This window comes from Cataglyphis hispanica, chromosome 11, assembly GCF_021464435.1.
Source record: "Cataglyphis hispanica isolate Lineage 1 chromosome 11, ULB_Chis1_1.0, whole genome shotgun sequence".
Lineage (NCBI taxonomy): Eukaryota > Metazoa > Arthropoda > Insecta > Hymenoptera > Formicidae > Cataglyphis > Cataglyphis hispanica.
In genome coordinates, this window is record NC_065964.1 from 2,845,732 (window position 1) to 2,865,094 (window position 19,363).

The 19,363-nt window shown below is 34.2% G+C and overlaps 2 protein-coding genes across 2 annotated transcripts in view; both read left to right on the forward strand.

Annotated features, from left to right (window-relative positions):
• LOC126852722 (neural-cadherin-like) overlaps positions 1-16,177 on the forward strand; it is a 47,572-nt gene extending 31,395 nt beyond the window's left edge. The window contains exons 2-11 of the mRNA XM_050597809.1: positions 4,534-5,947; positions 6,182-6,229; positions 7,353-7,544; positions 9,433-9,679; positions 10,339-10,558; positions 10,746-11,022; positions 11,808-12,403; positions 13,173-13,319; positions 14,301-14,492; positions 15,929-16,177. Of these exons, the coding sequence (XP_050453766.1) occupies positions 4,645-5,947; positions 6,182-6,229; positions 7,353-7,544; positions 9,433-9,679; positions 10,339-10,558; positions 10,746-11,022; positions 11,808-12,403; positions 13,173-13,319; positions 14,301-14,492; positions 15,929-16,009 (3,303 nt within the window). The 5' untranslated portion in view covers positions 4,534-4,644 and the 3' untranslated portion in view covers positions 16,010-16,177. The remainder of the gene's footprint in view (positions 1-4,533; positions 5,948-6,181; positions 6,230-7,352; positions 7,545-9,432; positions 9,680-10,338; positions 10,559-10,745; positions 11,023-11,807; positions 12,404-13,172; positions 13,320-14,300; positions 14,493-15,928) is intronic.
• Positions 16,178-16,936: 759 nt separating this feature from the next.
• LOC126852715 (neural-cadherin-like) overlaps positions 16,937-19,363 on the forward strand; it is a 140,399-nt gene continuing 137,972 nt past the window's right edge. Inside the window, exon 1 of the mRNA XM_050597780.1 lies at positions 16,937-17,219. Coding sequence (XP_050453737.1) covers positions 17,061-17,219 — 159 coding nt within the window. The 5' untranslated portion in view covers positions 16,937-17,060. The remainder of the gene's footprint in view (positions 17,220-19,363) is intronic.

The window sequence follows — 19,363 nt, forward strand, 5'->3', positions numbered from 1 at the left end:
ATAATAATAAAAAATAATAAATAATAATAATTAAAAAAATTATATCGCGAAGAAAAATAATACATTTTTAAATTCATGTCCATTAAATCCTTAATAATAACCAAGATATAAATTATTATAATAATAATATTATATTTATAATTATTTATAAATATAATTAATAATTAATATAGAGAGTATATCATATTAAACAAGATTCATCGTAAAATCAATCGACAAATAAGAATACTATTTCTCTTACTTACAATTTGAAAAAAATTATACGATGAAATTAAATGCACCTATCGATTACCTCCTTCTCTTGTGAGAAAAATTCGAGATGTTCTTCCGCCCAACTATCTCCGACAGGGATACGGGGATGAGGGGAGGGTCTCTCGTGCGGGTGCATTACACTCGCAAGTGCATCTCGCCGATCTGGCAAGGTCAGTGTACCGGAATAAGCCGCGTTATTTTTTCAAGGATGCGCGCGCGATGTATCGTTTTTCGTGCTCGCACGAAAGCCCCGGCTCGTCCCAGCTGACGGCAAGTCACTTAATATGTTTCGAGGAGGAATTAGGTGTCGTGTTTCGTCGGACTTAACCGTATAATGTAGGCACTGCCAGACTCGGCAGAGCATCTGCTTCCAAGCCCTCGACTCGTGTTGTCCCTCCGAGGGTCTCGAGGTCTCGACTTCTCGAGGCCGCTGGGGAGATTGGAAACACCGAGAGAGGGAAAGAGAAAGAGATTGAAAGAAAGAGAGCGAGAGAGAGAGAGAGCGCTCTTATGTACGAGCACATAAACTGATTGTGAATGTGTATAGACTATGACTGACACATAGGGATGACATAGCGCGATAGATGAATTCAATACGTATCGCGATTCAGTTGTCAAAGAATTTCAAAGCGTTTAAATAAGTATTGAGTTAGTATTATATTGATATTAAAATACGGTGTCGATGCATATGTGCGGTTATTAAATTAAATCTGAATATTCTGTTCATATAAAGCTCGCACAGATGTTTTTCGAATTTTTGTTAAATATAAAATAATCATATTATGTAATATTATTATATAATAGAATTTAATATGTAATAAATTTATATATATATATATATATATATGTTATTATTGTAACTATATAACTATATATGTATATAAAATATATATTAAATATATATAATAGCCAATATTGTTCAAATGTTCAAATTTGAATTAATCTCTTTGACATATGTGTGTTGCGGTATCGTACACACACAAGAGAAATCGCCGAAATATATTCGACAGATTGGAAATTATATGGGATCAATATGTTGCGAGAAACGGTTGTTGCGCGAGGTAGATTGAGTTCTTGAAAATACTCTGTGCTATTGTCTTGTTATGAATATGCGGTTCGCGCACGAAGATAGCTCTTCCTAGTTGCTACCGCTGCGCGAAGGGACACTATGTATGCAAACTTGTTATCATTGCGTGCAATGGGAAATTCGTATGCCATTAATGCAACAGTTGGTGGAATAGCAGATGAATGTTTTTAGAAGTGCATTACAGTATCTGTTCCTACGTCGAGGAATAAAAACTACATTACGAGAAAAAGTAGTAACTATATGGCAAGTCGAGATTAATTTACGCGTGACTACAAAATATTTTTTTTTAAATATTCCAAAAGCTCGCATATATTTCCGATATTTTTACATACACGTGATTTATTCGCTTTTAACGTAGAGGCTATTTTTATTGCGGATTTAAATTTCCGATCATATATTAACGTATCAGTAATATTTTCTCTCATTTAAATCATCTCGCGAATGTTTCAAAAATAATTATATACCTTGTTTTGATCGGTTAATTACGCTCGACTGATCATAATAATAATTTTCCGAGCAAATTAGTTAATAAAAACTGTCGGTTGAAAGGTTCGAGTTATAACTGGTATTACATCTGAATATCTTTTGTTAATAATATATGTATTAAAAAAAAAAAAACATGCGTTTTCTCAGAAAAGCCTGATAACTGTCAAAGATATAAGTCTACGTTTTTCTTATTTTGTGCGATATTACAAGGAGCAAATATTGTAGGTCGTGTTTCAAGCGCGCTACATTACAAAGGCAGTTATGTTCGCATATTTCTTTTTTTTCGGTGCGACCATCGGAGCGGTTTCAAACTTAAACGAGCCGCGGCTGACCTCACATCCGCTTCTCTTGGGGCGTGAATAGAATCAAATGGAACGGAGGGTTACTAAATGACAATGGTCAACTCGTACGCGCCGGTTCTTATTTCCGGTACAGAGATGCGGACATTGTTCATCGCATCCTGCGTAGCGTATGACAGCCAAAAGCACGTTGCCCGCCGTATTTTTTTGACATGTCTCAATTACTTTGGACGACGCTACTTTCTTATCATGTATTTCCTTAAGATAATTTGTGCTACAAAATTTGATAAAATTTCTATAAATTACAAAATTAAATATAAAATATAAAATTATTGTATTATTAAAATATAAAATTATTCACATATGTTGTTTATTTTAAATGTCTGATGCTACGTATAAAAATCTAACGATATTTATATATTAAAAAAAAAATAACTGCTGAACGTCTTGCGAGTATTTCATAATCAATTCTTTTCAGAATTTAGTTAAGATATACATGTATTGCAAGGTAAATGCAAGTTCGTAAGAGGATTGGGATTATCGTTATGCGTCGAGAAAGGTGTTTTCATAAACGTGCAATTACCATTCAAATTTTGCACTTTTATTCAGCTTGTGTCTTTATCCTTAGAATTATGATGTTTTCTTCTTCTGAGAATATTATCATAACACCAAAATTGTACATAAACGTTTCGTACAATGCCAATTTTATGCGAATGATTATTTTCATAGTAAGTGAATGCAGAAAAGTGCAAAAGATTAAGATAGTCAAAAAGATAAAATTATATTAAATTTCACACCAGAATTTTCTTATTTGCATCGCGTTACACAAAATGCGTGTAAAAAATTAATTATATTTATGTAATATTAATTATAATATTAAATAATTAATAATATAAATGATTAAATTATTTAGATTTATGTAATCTTGAGAATTTTCAATTTATATAATTGTTAATAATTTCTAAATCTTTCAAATAAAAATATATTTTAGTCAAAACAACATGTGAATATAATATTTCGATATTATATGCTTGTAATAATTTATTGCAGTTTTGATTGCTTGAAACTTTTGCAGCTTTTAATTTTAATTTTAGTTTCTCTTTAAATTTTAATAAAAAAGAAGAAGAACAAAGAAACGTGAAGCATCTGATCTATACTTCATAGGAAATGATTTAACGCACGTTATAGTCACGTATAGGGAGTGTTCGATGGAAAATAAAATTAAGGTTAATTTGCGCCGCATTGCTTCCAATACATAACACGGTCACGAGCTTTTCCGCAGCATGTTAATACATAATGCTTCATGAAGGCGTTCTCACGTTGCGGCCGATGCGCGTGTAATTGCCGCGAATAAATGCCGTCACGGTAACGCAAATTGTTCACTGGCTAATGAATTTACGGCTCTCGGCCGTTCAAATTCCAAACGGAACGATTGAAAATGCATACAAAATCACCGGAAATGCTGAAACGCGAACATTAGCCATCACGGTCTCATTATGTCTACCGTCAATCCGTCTGTTTCGATAAATTCGCAGCATATCTGTCACGCACACAAAATGTTACAAGCAGCGCGATACATTTCCCTCTACCACATTAAACGGAAGATTTATATACTCTAATTTCTGTGATTGAAAAATATTGCACAATATTTTTCCCACTAGTATTAACTAACAATATGTTAGTTAAGTTAAAATAAAAAAAAAATATAATATAAATGTAATTTAAATATTAATTCATTTATTTACTTATATACGGGAAAATTTCTTTAATTCATTATTCAATGTTTATAGCAGTGTCACAGACTGCAAATTAAATTTTTTTACAAAGAAGCGTATGTGTTTTATTAAATAGTCAATCTTTATAATGGTTTGACATTTTATAAAAAAAGCTGAATCTTTCTATAAAAATTTTTTTTATAATGAAAACTCTACAACACAAGCAGGTAATATTGCAAATGTACAAGTTAAAATACAATATCCGTATCAAAGTGGAAAATAATAATAAGAAGAGAGAAAATAAAAATGAATAAAAAATAAAAAGAGAAGAGAGAGACAAATAATTGTAATTTATATATATATAATTTGTATAATTAACTTATATTATAAATAACTAAATAAATAAATAAATAAATTAATTAATTAATTAAGTGTGCATATTTAATTTAATTTATAACTATTTACTTTAAGGAAAATTATAATCTGTTTCTAATAGGGAAAAAAAAATTTAAAAACATTTTTCATTAGATAATATCCTAACACCAGTTTTTACGCCAACTTTCTACGTCGATCCACCCTTCTCCTCTTCATTCATTAAAACTTCGTTCATTAAACCAAAAGCAAGTATAATCTTCATGTTAATCTATTATCTTTCACTTTTTAACTGACAATTTTCTCTGTTATCTATTTTTAGTTGGCGTCAACACTGATGCTCTAGTAAAGGTACTGGAGTTCTAAGAGAGAAAGAGAGAGAGAGAGAGAGAGAGAGAGAGAGAGCAAGAGAGAACGGGACAAATCAAGCAAGATGTGGCGAGTCATCGTCTTCCTACTGGCAGCCACTTCCGTCACCTACGCCAAGGTGGCCGTGTTGCCGCACGACGTTTATCCCGGTTACGAGGTGACGCAATTCCGGGGCGACGCGAGTCGCCCGTCCAACTTTCGCCTCCTAGAGACCGGCTTCTCCAAATACTTCACCGTACTATGCAACGGCCTGGTGATGACAACGTCGGATCTAACGCCGCTGGTGGACCGTCCGGTCAACCTGATCGTCTTGGAGGAATTGGCTAACGGCACGCAGACCCATGACCTTCACCTTTACGTCATCAATCGTCGGAACATGCTGACCTTCTCGCACGATTACCTCGGCGAGGGTGAAGTACCGGAGAACTCGCCGGCCGGCACGCGAATAGACGGATTTCCGGTTCTGCGGGCGCGCGGTAACTTCCCGGTTCATTACAAGATTCTACCGGACGATAACGGGGAGCGTCCGTTCGCCCTTCGCGAGAACGAGTCCAACGAGACCGGCTTCAATCTCACCCTGAAGAGCCAGATGCAGGGCGTGCGGATAGTGACGGCGAAACCATTGGATCGTGAAGTACGCAGTCTCTACACCGTCGTCATACACGCGTCGGACGGTAACTTTCTCAGCACGTCGAAGATCAGAGGTATCGTCCACGTGCTCGATGAGAACGACAACAGTCCAATCTTCGATTATGAAAGCTACTTGTTCGATATCAGGCCGACTGATATCAAGGGTAACGTGCCCTCGCTGCCCGGCAGCTGGAAGAGGTTCTCCACTATCGGCAAGGTCACGGCCAAAGACGCTGACGGGGACAAGGTCGCGTATAAACAAATCACTCCTAGCAGTCTAGTAATCGTTGTGCCGCAAACAGGCGAGCTGCTGCTGACCGGTGAGCCGGAAGTCAACCCGGATCAGGACACCGTGTGCGAGCTACTGGTCGAGGCGCATGATCTACGAACACCGAGTAGGAGCGCCGAGAAACCGGTCTCTGTCATGGTGAAATTCCGCACCACGAAGCCGGACGTACAGCCAGAGGCGCACCGGATACAAAAGAGAAGAGTCACCCGTGCGGTGCGACCGACGAAGAAGGTCGATTTTACGGAGGCGGACGGCAATATCGAGGGCAAAATCGCGTTTTATCTTGAGAAGGAGAACGAGAAAGAGACTTATAAGATAAGAGACGAGAATAAGTGGGTCACCGTAGGCGCCAATGGTTCTGTCATGGTGAAGCAGAAGTGGGACTATGAGGAGCTGGGTCCAGAGAAGACTATTGATTTCTGGGTTACTATCACAAACACAGGTACAGGTAATATCGCAAAAATTTTCTATACATTTTATACCTATAAATCCTTTGGCCAATTTGCTGTCAATTTTTTTTGTAAGTATTTAATTAAATTTATTTTATATATATTTAAAAAATTATTATCCCAATTTCACTTTAGTTTGTACTTTTGATATAATAAACGGTATTCGGGTATATAATATATTTTTTATATTGTTTAATTAATTTTTTACTTTTGCTGGTGTTCCACGTGTCAAGAGCCATGCGCGCGATATCCACCTGGCGTCCCATGCCCGTTTTACGATGGTATAATTTTTTATTTAAATAAACTATTGCCTGAAGTAGTCTTTCAACTGGCACATTTCACGACCTGTTCTCACACATTCATGCTTTTCTCTAATTCATATTCTATCCTTGAGACTCCATTTATTATTGTGGTATTTCTATCTTAAATACAGGTGGATAAGAACATTGGCAGCAAATCATAGTAGATTATAAATATATATGGCAAAAAATATTTTAAATTGTGCAATATATTTTTCATCCGTTTTTAACATCCAGATATGTTTTTGCATAAATATTAAATATTCTTAAGAAGCACAATAATTTATATAATTATAATATATGATCGTCCGCTTTTTTTTTTAATAATGTATGTTATGAAATAACATATTGAGATTTATTAAACAAGATATTTATTGCCGTATATGTCAATAAATTCTTCCTTCCACGCATATATATAGAACTAATAATAATTATAACTCTCTTTTCTTTTCTCGCATCATCGACTTCCAAAGGATTCCAATGTAAGTAACAATCCTTATCGCTTCCTTCAATTAAAAAACATATAATGTTGAATATTGATACATATTGCTCATATTGCTTGCATTTTAATATTCAAAATAATATTCTGTAAAAACACATTTTCTTGTTTACACGCTTCTAGTAAAATTTTAGAAATAGAAAAATGAATTACTGTTTATCGGCGCTGAACGCTATTTGTGAATGAAATTAAAAATGCATATATTTGCATAAGGAAACATTAAAGGATATAAATATCATTAAAAAACTAATTAGCATGAAGAAATATGTTAAGTGTTTGTCACGTAATTCAATGTAATTAAATTTCTCTCTTTGAATAATATATTTTATTATATAAAATCTAATTCAATCTATTGTCTCTTAAAAAGAATATAATAAATAAAAAAATATATATAATTTACTTTTATTGATTAAATAATATCGAATTGAATTCGCTTCGAAATCTTCTAGCATTTTTTTAGAATGTTAGATAAAAAATTAACATTAAAGTGTTTCAATAATGATAAAAATTTCGCGACACGCAAGTAGCGTCCCAGCAATTGCTCTAACACGCCAACAATGCTCTCATAGCTGCTACGTATATGCGGTAATCGATGTGACGTTATAGATACCGACAATCAGCGCGTCATCATCAACATGAAGGATGTCAATGACGAGCCTCCGTATTTCATTAATCGGCCTCTACCGATGCAAACGGTCGTCCAGTTGAACGCACCGCCGAACACTCACGTGTTTACCCTTCAAGCCAGGGATCCCGACACCGATCATAACATCCATTACTTCATCGTGCGAGATCGAAGTACGTAATAACATGAGTAAAATTCGATATCTCAATCATTAACGCTCACGCGCACTCTTTCTCCACGCTGACGATATGTAATGTAATAAGCTAGAGATTAATCTGTCAATATTAAAAGAGCGAAATAAACACGCGCAGGATATTTAATAGCCTCATAATTTTATATAATTATAATTTTATAATTTTATATGATTTTTATAATCCGTTTCAGCAAAATATTTCCACAAATTATTTTTGATTAATATTCGAAAGCTCGATCAAAGAAATAATTTTCTCGATATCTCCTCGTTACAAAATTCAATTCATCTCTGTCATAACAGGTAATTGATTTTTTTCTGGGCAATAGTTTAATGAACAGATATGAAATTAAAACCACTTTTGTAGGGGAGTTTCTCTTGTACTCTGTTTTCATATTCACGTCTGTCAAAATAAAGCTAGCGTACGACTATATTTTATAATTTAATGCTGTTTGTATTATAGAGGTATATTATTATATTATTTGAAAATTTTTATAAAATCAATTTTTCATAACAATCCAATCTAATTAATCAGAACAGCTTTGTTCAAACAAATTTCAGAATAATTTTTTCTTCAAAAGAAAATGAAAAATTATATACCTCGAAAAATGATTGTATTAATTATCTTTACATCAATGTTTTTGTATGATAAAGATTATTGTGCAAAATCGCACAATATTAAATTAAAAATTTAATTGCACAATATTAATTTAAAAATTTCATTTTATAAAGAAATTAATTATTTCAGCAAAAAAGAATAGTATACAAAAATTGTCCTGATAAATATTAAATTACTAGCATTTAAAAAGATTAACTGTCTTATTCTCTCTTTCTTTAGATAAAACATCAAAGAATTTAGATTTTTATTATATGAGAAAATGTTGTGTCAATCGAACAATAGATTGTTTCATTAATGACATTATAAGGGAAATATATATAATGGGTTTAACATATGAGCCCCATGTAGAAACATGCGAAACAATAGTACATACGGCCTAATTATTAATTTACATGCATCGTATCGGCGCAAAATCGCACATCGACCTCGTCGAAAATGCATCCGATGATTACAACGGTGACCCAGTGTCGTATTTCACAATTTACAGGATTATATCGTAATGATGTTATTATGCCGAATGCTTTCCCCACAACGCGTTTCGCGTTTCGACGTGATAAACAATTTTTGATGCGTAGTACAAAGTATGGCTATCATTTCACACTTGCGTTACTAATGTGTTGCATTAAACTAACGGATAATGATAGCTATCAAATGTTAAGCTGAAATTTAACATTCCATTTCCCTGAATGCTCGACCATTCACCGATTTTAGATAAGACTCTACATTTGTATGATTTATATAGCGTGTTTCTAAATAAGTGCAAAATTTTAAGAAACTAATTTTTTGTCGAAAATTAAGGGAGTTTTTTTATATAAATATATACTTTTATATTCCTAAAAATAAAAATTTAATTTTTACCTTCCCGGTAAAAGAGTACTCCTCAGGAAGAAATATAGGAATATATGTTTATAAAAAATCTCTTAATTTTTGACAAAGAATCATCTAAAGTTTTTCGCACTTATTTAGAAACATTCTGTATATGTAAAATAAGCTACTATTTCAATTTAATTTCTTATTAATATTATATAAATACAAAAAAGTAATTTTATTTTTATATATAAAAATTTGCGCGGAAATATTAGAAAACATTCTTTCATGCGTTTTAATTATATCATTTCTTAATAATTTAAATACGGAAAGGTATAATCGTGAACTATTGTATAATTAATGAGATCTTCATTGGCGAGACTAGCACATAGACAATGGCTGCTTTAATCAATTAATTAATTAATTATCCGCTATGCACACGCAGCTGGTGGCCGCTTTGAGGTCGACGAGAGATCGGGGGTAGTACGTACTCGTGGTACAGACCTCTTCCAGCTGGATATGGAGTACGTCCTCTACGTGAAAGCCGAGGATCAGAACGGTCGTATCGACGAGAGGCGTTTCCAGTCGACTCCTGAGGAGAGACTATCGATCGTCGGTGGAAAACGCGCACCGCAGTTCTATATGACGGCGTACGAGGCCGAGATACCGGAAAACCAAAAGAAAGATTCCGAGTTAGTTCGCAAGTCAATTCCAATAATCATTTGACTCTTTTAGATTCGAATTTTGCAGGAAATTTTCAAGGAAAGTCTAAAGTTTTCTCGAGAGATTTACGTCATTTTTTAAATAAATAATAATTTGACTAAGATTTTTGGAATGGGATCAGTTTTGATATTTAAATCAGTTTTGTCATTATATATATGTTGCTCCTAATATCAAAAATTATATAACATTTTTTAAATAAAAATATTAACATTTTTTTTATCAATCCATTTGTAAGAATGCGAATATGAGCACAAAGAAATTATAAGATTTTTTTTTTTTAGAAATTAATTAATCGTTTTTAGGAGTTAAGTGAGTTAATATTTACTGCTTTTATGTATGATTAATTTTTCACGTTCAACTCTCCATGTCCATTTATGTGCTCTCGATATTATTTGTTAGTTCAAGATTGTTTGCGTTTGAATATCGTAACTGGTCGACTCGAGAGTCCAATTTACTTTCGAGACTGTTTGTCTCTCGAAGGGTTTTAGTTGACTTTTCGAATTTCAATCTGAATTACTTTTGCACGATATACAAACAAGATTTATTTACTTTATATCCTTGTGCTTATTTCTCGGGCGTTCTCGCGGGAGTGTTCGTGCAAATGTCAACGTGTGTTGAAACTTTTCAGCATAATATCGGTGAAAGCCAAGTCGTTCGCCGATCGGGAGATACGCTACACGCTGAAGGCGCAAGGTCAAGGGGCCGCGGGTACTTTCAACATCGGGCCGACTTCTGGGATCGTGAAACTTGCGAAAGAACTGGATTTCGAGGATCTGCGACAGCCCCACATTTATTCTCTCATAGTGACAGCTACCGAGGACTCTGGTGGTTTCTCGACATCGGTCGAGGTAAGTGGATTTACACATTTCCCTCCAATTTTGTTATTATCACAACAGAAGTACAACGCCATTTCTTCCCTTCCGCAAAGAATACTCATACTTATTTGCTTGTTTTTTTAGAACTAAGTGTCAAGCAATGCAAAATTCCACTCATATTAAGCATATTTATTGTTCTTATTATTAATTTAATTTTTAGCTAACGATTCGAGTGTCCGACGTGAACGATAACGCTCCCAAGTTTGAACTGCCGGATTATCAAGCTCACAATGTCGACGAAGATATCCCGCTGGGAACGAATATATTGAAAGTCAAGGCGACCGACGCTGATTCCGGGGCAAACGCGGAAATAGAATATTTAGTATCCGACGATCATTTCAGCGTGGACTCCAATGGCATTATCGTTAATAATAAGCAGCTCGATGCGGACAACAATAATGCTTATTACGAATTCATCGTTACCGCCAAGGACAAGGGTAAGTCGTGAGAAATAATAAATTACGCTGGTACAAGTACTCGCACTTTGATGCAAAACGTGACTTGAATTAATAAAAATATATATGTAGCTATATTTTTGCCATATAAATCAAGCCATCTCAACGTATTCCATCAATCAAATTCAATTTATCATTTGTTTGTTTTATCATATTATCGATTGTCAGCTTTTGTGGAGAGTCGCTAATATTCTTGATATCTACTTTGCTGAAAAAAATGTCGAAATCGATGTTACCCGTAGATTTTTGGTCACGTAAAAAGCGCGAAGGGAACGTCGTCCTTTTTGTAAGCAAGCGGAGGATCAGCTCCGAACAGCTAAATCTCACGGATTTGGTTTTCAAACGAGCTCCAAATCCCTATCTTGCGTCGCGCGATATCAAGCTCGCATTTGCGTAGACGCAAATATACGTTATTTGCATATATACGACGCGAACACGGGGTGATTTTCAAATAAGTAGCGGCTTAATTGGAAATAAAGCGGCCGAATCGACACGGGTATAACGGGTGCACTTTTATTTATTGCTCGTTCGTGCGTGATTTGACGTTTTGGTAAACGTCGCGTAATGCATTCCTATCACACGCATCCCGCATTCAATAATTTAAATTAATACAGCGCGATTCTCATAATATTTAAATCGATACTGTCATTGCAACAGACACGATTTATCACGCTATCGTGAATCTTTAAATTATATCGTCGCGTATAATATGATTAAAATATTTAATAAATATACTTAATACATGACTGACAGAGTCTATTTTTTAGGAGAACCGTCGAAAACCGGCACGGCGACAGTGCGGATATACACGAAGAACAAAAACGACGAGGAACCGAAATTCTCCCAGCAAGTTTACACGCCTAACGTCGACGAGAACGCCGGACCGAACACCCTGGTGACTACCGTCGTGGCGTCCGATAAAGACGGCGATAACGTGCGATTCCGATTCGTCGGCGGCAACACCACGTCGGGGCAATTCGTGATCGAAGAGATTACGGGCGTGATTCGTCTTCACGGCAAGGAGATCTCTCTGGATCGCGACAAGTACGAGCTAAACGTCACCGCGTTGGACGACGGCGCGTGTTGTCCGAACGGCGATCAGACTATCCACACCAGCACCGCCGTCGTCGTGGTCTTTATAACCGACGTGAACGACAACAAACCCGTGTTCAAAGATTGCGGGATGTATTATCCGAAAGTGGAAGAAGGCGCGCCGAACGGCAGCACTGTCATCAAGGTACAGGCTACTGACGAGGACAAGGGTGTCAACGGGCAAGTCAAGTACTCCATCGTCCAGCAGCCCAATCAAAAGGGCACCAAGTTCACCGTTGACGAAGAGACTGGGCAAGTCTTGACCAACAAGGTACACCTACTTAACGATCCCTTTCAGATATTCAATATTTCATATTTTATTATAGTTTTGAGAGAGAGAAAGAGAGAGAGAATGAATTTTTATATTTTCGTTTGACAAATATATGGACAAAAATTTATTTTAAATATATTTTTATATTTTTATAATTTTATATTTTATATCTTTCGTTCAAAGCTTCTAATAAAGAATAAATATTGCGTTAATTTTATCATCAAAATGCATCGGCTTTAAAAGAGTGACCTTAATACAAATGCAAACTCACATATAATGGAGAGTGTTTAATATTCTTTGAATAAATTAACAAGTATCTAACAATCGCTAGCTTTCATTTCTACCATACTTCGCCATCTTTTGTGCATATCGTATAGACCGAGCGATAAACACGCAAGGTATTTAACACTTTAATTATCGCTCGTGTCGCGAATCCATAAAGATTTCTAACAATAAGATATCAGCCCCATATGTTCACTTTGTCAGTTTTTACAATTTTTCCACCAGTTCTCGCTTTTTTATATCTACTTCGCTACTTTAATCAATGAAAATTAATGTGCACATTTTATTTATTATTAAACATATATATATATATATATATATAAAATTTTGGAATTGGAATAATATTCGTGATAAGTTTAATTAGTTTCGTTGCTTTAATTATATAATGTTATAAGCTTCATATATTTGAGACAAAATTTTTATCGCAATTTTTATCCAAGACAATCTTTCATCTTATTCATAATAAATAATATAATTATACTTTCAGGTTTTCGATCGTGAAGGCGACGACGGGAAATTTGTATCTGTCACTGTTAAGGCAACAGATCAGGGTGAACCGTCGTTAGAAGGTGTTTGCTCATTTACCGTCGAAATAACAGACGTCAATGACAACCCGCCGTTGTTCGACCGACAGGTGCGTACACTCAAACAAGGTAAACTTTTAGGAAAGAACCTTATGCGGGGTGAAAATGCGCGAGCAGATGTCCGGAAGTATGATCGTGGCGGAATCACCAGCGGTGTGCGTTTACGCCTCGGTGCATGTAACTCGGGAGACCACTAGCGATGTAACTTTGGGCTAGTTTCGCCGCTCACTCCAGCAAGACACATACATTGTCGTTTATCGATTTAATATATATGCATACGCTATGTATATATAGGAGTTTGCGCGGCAAAACAAGTGGAACAAGTCCATAATTTGTAAAGTCTGCAGCGTGATATCGTATCTAAAGTGCATCTCATAAATTATGGACATGGTTCACTCTCTAGATTTTAAAATCGTTATATGTATATTAGAACATATGTAGCGTGTTTCGCGAGGTATTTGCGTCAAACTTTGAGAGCTTAATCTCCCGGCTTCGAGTTTGAATTTTGAACGATGTTTGGGAAAAGGTTGAATTACCATTTTATCGTATTTTATTCTAATAAATTTAGGAAATATCAAGTCTTTTTAAAGGTTCTATTAAAATAAAACTGGGAATTAAATACACCATATGACTTTTGACAGATAATTTTTCATTGAATTGCAATTCTAAAGAACGAAAATATACATATATATTTTAATTTTTAATTTTCATTATGTAATTTTACTTTACGTTTGAATTTATGAATTATTACTTTATCATATTTTATTTTAATAAATTTGGGAAATATCAAGTTTCTATAAAAATCCTACTAAAATAAAACTAGAAATTAAATAAACAATAAGATTTTGGCGGATGTGTGATTTTTCATCAAATTGCAATCCTGAAATACGGAAAACATATATATATATATATTTTTTTTTTATTTTGATTACGTAATTTTATATTCGGATATAAATATCTCGTGAAGCATTTAAATGTAAAATCAATGAGTCGGACTCTGGGAAGAATCAACTTTGCTTTTCATTTCGCAGAGATATGTGGAGAACGTAAAACAGGACGCGAGCATTGGAACAAATATATTGAGAGTGTCGGCATCCGACGAGGATGCTGACAACAATGGCGCGATCGTATACTCGCTCAGCTCACCCAACAACGAGCAAAATCTGGAGTACTTTGAGATCCAACCAGAATCTGGTTGGATCGTATTAAAGAAGCCCCTAGACGTGAGTATCCCCATAAAAATCGCTGATATCTTACATATCTCTCTTTAGCAGTATAAAACAGCATCGTTTTCCTGGAACACTCCCACTTTTTCGTGGGCGAGGCTTGCAATTTTTCTTTGCGGCTTATGTCAGCTTCTTTTGCTCTGCGTCGTCGTTATACACGATAATTCAAAAATAATGTATTTTCAGCAAATAGTCAAAAATATTAAATATTAAAAATCGTTATATTCCGCGCAAAATGATCATCTCATTGATAAGGCTCGTGTTATTATTTTAAATACGATCGCGATATATATATATATATGTGTGTATATATATTCGTCCTGAATAAGTGTACGCGTGTCCCAGGAGAATGTGTAGGCTACGTAGTATATACTATATCTATTTATATATATATATATATATATATATATATATATATATAAACATATATATATGATATCGTATAAATACAAAACTTGAGTGTACACCTTCTGCCGATATATTGTACGTTTGCGTTGACTTACGTTATATTTAACACGAATCCGTTTTGTTGCTGAGCGGATAAAACTAATATACGTTTTGGTCGGCAATTATTTCTCTCATCACTAATATGCAACGAAATGAGTTTCCTTTTTACGGCACATGTATAGAACTTTTTAATTCCCATTGATATGCACAATGTGTTCACTATGGTAAATACTTAGCTATGCCTGATTTCCTCAAACGCTTCATGTACCTGAATCGATCGACCGTTCGGGCTATTTTTGCAACAAAACACTCTCTCTCTGTCTCTCTCATTCTCTCTATTGAGAACATACTCGCGGCGCGAGTACCTTTTTAAAAAGATTCCAAACGAAGCTTTGATACCTCTTGTCCAGTTTTTTCATTCAATTTTCGTCGAGAATCGGTCATCGAGTTACGTATGAGCGGTCGAAAGAAAAAAAAAAAAAAAAGAAAAAAGAAAAAGAAACATGCGCGTGTAAATCTTTTCTTTTCCGTCCTTCTTGTTCTCTTCACTTAAATTTCCGTTGTTTGCCGCTCGTTTCACCGCGTTTTCCGATTTTGTATACGCATATTGCAAAATGCCGACGCGTAATTTTGCAGAGAAAAAAAAAAAGGAGAAACGCGTGCGGATCGGCCCACGCGGCCGACCGAACGCGAAAACGTGTTGCACTTTTCATACTTTTCCCGAGAAGTAGTCAAAGAAGAGAATGTGTGTTGTCTTTTTTTTTTTTTTGTACGTGTTACGCGTTGGAGAAAAACGGGAAAGAATGGAAAGGAAAGACGGTGATAGAACGATGATGAGATAAGAGATGTGATTAAAAAAAAAAAAAAGAAAAAAAAAAGAAAGGAATGGAAACGTTCGGAGCAAACTAATGATCTTTAATTAATCAACTAACATTATTAATTGTGAATGTTTTTCAAAAGGGAAGTGATGTTTTTTGAACTTCCAGGAGCAGGTGGGAACGACATTTTTTGAGCCCCACGTACGGTGTACTTCAACCTCTACGCATTTTGTGGTGCATCAGACATAAACAATTTTTGACAATGCTTGCATATTTTATATGAATGTGTTTTTGATTCCTTTACAGGAACGGATCTCGCTCTCGCTCCTACATCCGTCCTTGCCCTATCTTTCTCTCTCTTACTCTCTCTTTATCTCTCTCTCTCTCTCTCTCTCTCTCTCTATCTCTCTTTCGATCTTTAGTTTCTGATTTTTTCCGTTTGATTTTTTTTTTTTTTTCATATACAATATACTTATCGTATGTTGCATTTTTTCTGCTATGTTGATAATTACTTTCTTAAATATGCCTGCTGATTATTGACTCACTGATTTTGCTGCGTTGATTAGTTTTCTGATAAGTTTCTCTATCTATTTACATCTTTTCGTTGATCGGTTTGTACGAAACAAAGCCTATGTTCCTATATTCTTTATGTTTCGCTATTAAGTTATTTTACATTATATTTTTTTTCTATTTCTAAAAAATATCTTTTCTCTTTCTTTAATATATTTTCTTTCTGACGTTTCCCGATTTTCATTCCACTCTCCCGGTATACCACGACGTGACTGACAAAGAAAAGGAAAAAGAATACGAAAAGTATTTTTGATCGAGAGCTTTTAGTAATGTGTATATACATACATATACATATGTATAGATCATAAGAGAATTGTCCGTGGTGTGACATTTTTTCTTCTGTGATTGGGGCGGCATACCACTGTCGTGACGAAACGGGAAGAAAGCGAATGAAAGTGAAAGGAAAGTCGAAAAAAAAAGAAAAAAAAAAACCAAACGTGCGGATTATAATCACTATCACGACGATTCAGAAATAACGTCCATCGGTTTTTGAGTGTCGTTAAAACGAGAACGAATCAGACGAGGGGTCGTCATAGTTTTTTTTCTCCCATCCAGTCTCAACGTTCTCCACCCCCTCACCTCCCCCCTCCCCTCCACCTTCTTCATTCCTCGCCCCCTCTTTCAAATCTCCACATCCTCGTTACCAACCTGTATATCTCTCTCTCTTTCTCTCTCTTTCTGTCTCTTTATTCTCCCTTTCTCTTCCCTCCTTTCTCCCGATCGTCTCCCGATGCCTCTTTATCGCATTCTCGCTTGCATGCAAATGCCTGCATTGATTGATTTCGTAAAGGAACTAATTTCAACTTCTTATTGTTTATGTTTGTGTTTATTGCACCATTTACTTTCTTCGGATTTGATGATGACAAAAAAAAAAAAGGGCTGTTTTCCAGTAAGTAGGATCTATATTCTTGTGTTTCACACCTTGCATCGAGACAGATTATGATGTGACAGCATTGTTACCTGCGCAAAAAGAAAAGTATAATATTCGTTGCAAATACTAGAGCGCCTTTCCGTTCCGATTATTCAACATTCATATCGTTTCGATGATTTTTTGCCTCTGTTGTTGTTATTGTTGTCACTCGGAGACGTCACTCTCTTTTTCTCTCTTATTCTCTCTTTCTCTGCTCTCTACTTGTCGCTCAATTTTTCTATAAATCTTTATCTCTCTCTATATCTATAATCGTCTCTCTACAAATGTTTTTATTCGAAAGTTTATTTCCTATCACGCGTGATATATCTTTTATGTATTATACACACGTGCTATCGCGCTATTTTCGCTCTTTTGCCCTGGTCTCGTACGTATCCGTAGGTGAGGGATGCCGTTTTTATGCCGGTATCCTGCATCACTGGTCATCTATCAATTTGTCTTCATGCGATGCTGAATATCCGACGGACGTTTGACAAGTATATCATAAATATATATATATATATATATATATATATATATATATATATATATATATACAACAAATGTCATTGAAAAATCTCTTCTAATTTTTCGAACTTATAAGAGAATCTTAGCTACTTAAATTATTAAGCAAAAAAGTTTAAATTTATCCTCTCTTATTTAATATTAAAATAAAAGTTAACATCTAGGAAGTGGAAAAGTTTTGATAAATTAATCTAAATTTATATAATATTGGAATTACAAATTGAGAATTTATATAATTTATTATGATTCATATTATCAATTTAATTTAATGATTCGCTGAAAACCCAGTAGACGGCATCACATTTTTATTTTTTTACTTCGCATTTAGTAGCACAGTACTTTGTAATCCAATATTTATAATTTTATATAATTTTTCATGGCAGCGCCTTTTTTAATATAAATCATTCTTAATAAAATCACAAAGTATACTCGTTTTACGTGCATCCTTTTAGGTAACTTCCGTCGGATAGAAAGCTATACAAAATCCTGGAACAGTTTCAATAATTACTTTTAATGTTCCAGAAAGCCGATAAATCTCATTATTAACAATCTTATGAGATAGCAAGATCTCGATTATAAACAAATGTGTCCGTGAAGTATTCATTTGGAAAAAAAATACGCCGATCATAAAATCGATTTTCAAATGATTAATATAATGCAATGCGTTTGTTAAGTAAAAAAAATCACGATGTTAATCTTGTATAACAAGCGGGTGAATAGAACTAGCAAATTTTTTAAACTAAAAGAATGGAAATTAAAATTGCAAAATTAAAAGTTTATTCAATCGTATAAAAAAATAATGTTAATTTTCTCAATTTATCTATTTATGCATCTGCAATTATACTTTTTATAATACAACAAACATTTTTAATTATAATTCTTTTTATCTTCAATTACTATTCACCCGCTATTCTATTATACTAGATATTTTAGAATTAATTAATAAAATTTTCTTAATATAAAATTTTTTCATATCTCTACATATACATGTAAATAAGAATTTAAAGTATTCAAAAAAAAAAAAGAAAAAAGAAAAAAGTCATTGCAAATCACATACAAACTTTACTGCACAGAGAATAAAATTTTGAATCCCAGAATAAAAAATAATATGTATTAAGAATATATAAAAACATTTAATACAAATGAAGAGAAAAATATTAATTCCAAATAGATCAAAAAATTTCTAAAAATGAAAGAAACAATTCTAAAACATCTAGTATATTTTCTGCTTTCATGTTATCTCGGATGAGCAACGATAAGCATAAGAATCGTCCGGTGCATTTTAGTATTCAATGCAATCTCGTGTGTATGCGCACTTTTCCCTTTTTTAAAAATCAATCTAAGATTTATTAGACGATGTTATGGAATTATCGAAATATCTCTGACACGAAGTCGAACTAAATCAAATATGTATCACATAGACAAAATTATTTGTCCGTTCAATCAATTACCAATATAATTAGCAATGAGCTCAAATATGCAGACCTGTACATTCTACAGGTAAGTATAGCGTCACAACTACATCGTCTACACTTGCTTACGATTTTCGCAATCTACTCATTTTATGGTTGAAACTGATTACAGATTGCACATATTTACAT